Source organism: Homarus americanus, unplaced genomic scaffold (assembly GCF_018991925.1).
Source record: "Homarus americanus isolate GMGI-L3 unplaced genomic scaffold, GMGI_Hamer_2.0 scaffold46197, whole genome shotgun sequence".
NCBI classification, from domain to species: Eukaryota; Metazoa; Arthropoda; class Malacostraca; order Decapoda; family Nephropidae; genus Homarus; species Homarus americanus.
The window spans coordinates 7,831,658-7,836,738 of NW_024723050.1; the positions used below are offsets into that span (position 1 = coordinate 7,831,658).

At 39.7% G+C, this 5,081-nt stretch overlaps 1 protein-coding gene across 1 annotated transcript; it reads right to left on the minus strand.

Moving 5' to 3' along the window:
* Positions 1-2,677: 2,677 nt before the first annotated feature.
* On the minus strand, positions 2,678-3,445 carry LOC121863345 (casein kinase I-like). The gene has a single exon (XM_042361970.1). It carries the CDS (start codon positions 3,443-3,445, stop codon positions 2,678-2,680), a length of 768 nt encoding a protein of 255 aa, XP_042217904.1.
* Positions 3,446-5,081: the final 1,636 nt, after the last annotated feature.

Here is a 5,081-nt window from a genome sequence, read left to right on the forward strand (position 1 = left end):
ACCTTTGTGTGCAATTGCGTCAAAGATTTGAGTTTGGCAGTAAGTTTTTATGGATGTGTTCATTTCTGTCATCAAATAGGGTATTGATAATAAATCCAGGAAGGAGATGCCATCCTTAGACGACTTAGTGAAGGCGGTGCCCCGCATATACAGTGGCTGTATACAAGTTTTAGATGATCAATGGAGAGACTTAGATGTGATTGCTATACCACCCGAGATTAAGGACAGCAGTGACATAGTGGACGTTTATGCAAAACTAGGGGAACTTAAGGACGGTGTAGGTGTTTCCCAATTTAAGGACCTTTGTACACTTGCTTTGCAGGTATTGTCTCTTCCAGCATCCAATGCAGATGCAGAGAGACTATTTTCTAAATTGAATTTAATGAAAACAAAATCCAGAAACGCTCTGCAAACTCCCTCTATTAATTCATTAATAGCCTTGTCTGAGGCTGTGAAATTTCAGGGTCGATGTATAAATGTTACACCAAATCAGAGGACGCTAACTTCTATTTGATATCTTTTGTTCAATTAGTGTTTAATGTTTCCATGTTATGTTATAATATTATATGGTTAGAGTTTGTTGTTTCAGTTTTATAATGCAACGGATTTGAGGAATAAACGGCAGCGGCGCTGCCGTTTATTCCTCAACTCTATGACGTCATTTTTCCTCACGTTTTCGTTGGGCATTAATGGACATTATAAAGCATGAATTTTAGGTATAACTATTGTAATGTCTTGGCAAACTATAAATATGCACATACAGGAGGAAAACTGACTGCTGTGCGTCGAAGGTGCCTCCCCAATTCTCGTGGTGTTGTCTGGGTAGTTAATTTCCTTAGTTATGTGGTTGACCTGTATTCAACTCAACATATAAATTATTCTTGTTATGTTTGTGAGGTATAACATTTATGATGTTTGATTGGAATTTAAATTGAGTTACTATTTTGTTTTGCCTTGTAATGTTCGTGCTCGAGTTTCCTGGGTGCAGTAATGTAATTTTATTACAGTACAGTATTCTCCCAACCTGACTTAGATCTGTAATAAGCACGACATATTTCTGTAGTTGAATGACAGAACGCTGGCCACACTCTGTTCCATGGAATGACCAACTGTTAACAATTAATTCCAACATAATCCACAGCTCCTATATGAAACAGGACGGTAAAAGGGTGTTAGAATGGCGCAGGTCCATGTAGGCATTGTCGCTGGAGCTTATCAAAACGTGGGTAGAAGAAAGGAACTTCCCCAGGGATTCAACGAACTGACTTACAATACGAGACATTATCCACATCAACCCGCATCGCCGACTTGCGAGAGGAACCGAAGAGGCGGAGGCAGTGCCGGATTTAGACCTGTGGAGGCCCATGGGCAGCCTCTTTGTGGAGGCCCCCCTCATTATTACTACCCAAGAGGGTGGGGTGGCGAGTGAAGCGAGCCTAAGCATCTGGGAGTTCCGAGGGGCGCTGTAAGCCACCCGGGAAAATTTTGAAATTTGAACAATTGGCATTCGTAATGGAAGTGATAATGAAAAAAATATTTTATTCGTTTTTTTTAATCTCAATTTCGTTATTCCATGCAGTTCATTTTTAATCAATATATATTTGTGGAATTCTTAATATATTATTAGCAACACAAACAATAGCATTCATTAAAAATATACGGTTCATAGGAAAACCAGGTATTCATGAATTTCAAGGAGTAGCTAGCCTAATTTCTATCACGCTTCTTGCTGAACATAGTTTTACGTGATGGAATAGATAAACATGAATTTTAAAGAATGAAAATAAAAATAATCCAAATGAATAAACAAATAAATAAAATATTGTAATATGTGGAGGCCCCCAGATTGTGGAGGCCCCTGGGCAGCTGCCCACTTTGCCCACTCCTGAATCAGGCCCTGGGCGGAGGTGTTCCCTATGTCCGAGGAAACAGACAGGAAGTCAACAGTGACCTGTGGTAAACACACGGGAAACATCTGCCAGGACTGCTTGGAAAAAAAAAAAAAAATTATATATATATATATATATATATATATATATATATATATATATATATATATATATATATATATATATATATATATATATATATATATATATATATATATATATATCTTTTTTTATTTATTTATTTTTTTTTTACAGTATTAGCCCACCCAGACAGGTCACCGACCTACATCGGGGCTTGGGGAGCCGGAAAAAAATAAAAAATAAATAAATCGAAAAATAAAAAAAAATCAAGAGTGAGAAACGATATATATGTTATGGTGTCAAAGAAAATAAACAATTGAGACCCTGCAATTGTGTGTAAATGAGGCAGAAAGTCAGATCAACAACCTGGGACTTGGTCACAATTTTTGTAAATGGATTAATAGTATACACACCACAGCTTGTTCGTGCTTTGAGGGATCTATCAGCCCATAGCCAAGTTATAGCCAAAACAATATCCATAAAAATATATGCTTATTGTTTAGTTACACAGTACTTAGATTTCTTTCAAGCATGGTGGCCATCCTTCTCCTGCTGTGGGTGACATCTACCCTCCTGTCAGGTGGTCCATACTTCGGTAGTCAATGGATACTCCATAAAACCTTGTTGTTTAATTTTTATTAGGTTGAAAGAAAAACAATTTTTTTTATAACTTTTTATTAAGATTTATATTATATTTATTGCGGGAATCAATCAGATAAAGGCAAGAACGAACGAATTAGGCCGATGACTTCAGGCAATGGGGCGCGGTGGAGGGGGTTTAACCCGCACGTGGCACCTGCAACCATTCGGAGGCACTCCTGGAGGAGGGGATGAAATATTTGGTTTTTAACGTCAATCACCAAGTGTGCAAAAGAATATGTATCGGTAGTGGGAGAGGGAACACCGCCCTTACCGAATTCTGGCGCCAACCAGTAGCCCGGATTTTTACAGCGGCGCAGGGAGTTCCCTTTCTCCAAACACCCTGTCTCCGAGGCCACCCTGTAATCAATAAGGTGGATGATGGGCTCTTCCCCCTGGAAGGTCAGGGTTATACTATGTGGTTTTAAATTATTGTGGATAATGTTTTTTTTATGTAATTCACCAAGCCGTTCGGCAATTTTTATAAGCACTTCAAGTTTTTTTCTTAGTGTGCAGCAGCTAAAATAGTCCTCCAAGGGTATCCCTGTGTACTCCAGCAGAAGAGCATAGGCCTCAGGACACGCTGCGTATAGACGGGGTGCTCCTGCAATTCCATTCAGAGATATGTGTGCTGCCATCTCGTTGAGGAAGCATTCTTGGTTTTCCTTGATATACATTTTCATAACTGCCAATTCCTTGTTATACACAGCAAGGTAAATCAACCCATATTTACCCTCTCTGATCACGGTGATGAGAGGAATTTTTTGTAACTCATCAGAGCTTAACCAGGTGAAGGAGAATTGGTTGGAGATATCAGGAGAGTGGGAGGAGGGCATAGGAGAGTGGGAGGAGGGCATAGGAGAGTGGGAGGAGGGCATTGGAGAGTGGGAGGAGGGCATAGGAGAGGGTGTGGAGGAATCAGGAGAATGGGGAGAGGAGTGAGGGGAGGAGTGGTTGGAAAGGAGAGGTGAACTAGTTGTAAGATCTTCAGGCGAGACCTCCACTGGGGCTGGTGGGTCATCACGACGAGTTTTACACCCCAAGACTCGGCGCACCTTCCTCGCAGTTGATACAAAGAATTTTTTCAGGAAACCCATAATTCATAATTTAACTTAATCACGACCAACTTACTTAGGTCAAGTCTTGTTAATGGAGGTAAAATATAGTAAGAGGTACAGTATATGATAAATGACAGTAGAGGTTATAATTATAGTAAATGTGTGATATTATGTAGACGATGGTGTAGCTGGTGTAGTGTAGACGATGGTGTAGCTGGTGTAGTGTAGACGATGGTGTAGTTCATATAGTGTACATGATAGTGTAGCTGTAATGTAGATGATACTGTAGATGATACTGTAGTTACAGTGTAGATGAGAGTGCAGTTGATGTAGTGTAGATGACAGTGTAGTTGATGTAGTGAAGATGACAGTGTAGTTGATGTAGTGTATAGATGACAGTGTAGTTGTAGTGAAGATGACAGTGTAGTTGATGTAGTGTAGATGACAGTGTAGTTGATGTAGTGAAGATGACAGTGTAGTTGATGTAGTGAAGATGACAGTGTAGTTGATGTAGTGTATAGATGACAGTGTAGTTGATGTAGTGTAGATGACAGTGTAGTTGATGTAGTGAAGATGACAGTGTAGTTGATGTAGTGTATAGATGACAGTGTAGTTGATAGTAGATGACAGTGTAGTTGATGTAGTGTAGATGACAGTGTAGTTGATGTAGTGTATGTAAGGGTGGTAACGAGCAGGATGGTTGTCCGCAGCTCGTTTGCTTGTTCGCTGCCCCACTAGGGGGGTGTAGACGGAGGTGAGAAAGGAGCTGCTGCTTCGTTACACATCAGACACTATCAGGGCTGTCGGAATTTCCGAGTCTTGTTTATCGAACACGCTGATTGGTTCAAATCCGGTACTTCGTCTGTTAATCGGTAAATTGATGACGTAGTCGGTAAGCCGTGACGTCACTGCTCCGACTGTCGGTAAATTACCGACTATAGGAAATATGCTTTTTCATGGCTAAAATACCATGTAGAATACACATAAATAAATTGTGGATGTATTTAAATACCTTACCTACATTTTACTAGCGATATTTTAGCAGAACTAAAGTAATACAAATTACAATTGATAAAATACAAATCTAATGTGATCTCATATAACACACTGAATGGTGTTTATTGTTCAGAAATTTATAAAACTAATGACAGGAACAATGAAATTCACTGAGTATGAGGACTACTCTAATATAATTACTGTATCTGGGATCTTCGTTACCCCTCACCACACATTACTGTATCTGGGATCGTCGTTACCCCTCACCACACATTATATTATAGAAAATAGTAATATTACGTCATGTTCTCGCAAGCAATCACAACGTGATCAGTTGAACCAATCAGCGTGTTCGGTAAACAAGATTCGGAAATTCCGACAGCCCTGGACACTACCCAGCCGTCAACACAGCTGTACT

Excerpts from the sequence above, each read along its gene's own strand:
- LOC121863345 (XM_042361970.1), bottom strand. The coding sequence starts at position 3,445 with ATGCCCTCCTCCCACTCTCCTGATATCTCCAACCAATTCTCCTTCACC.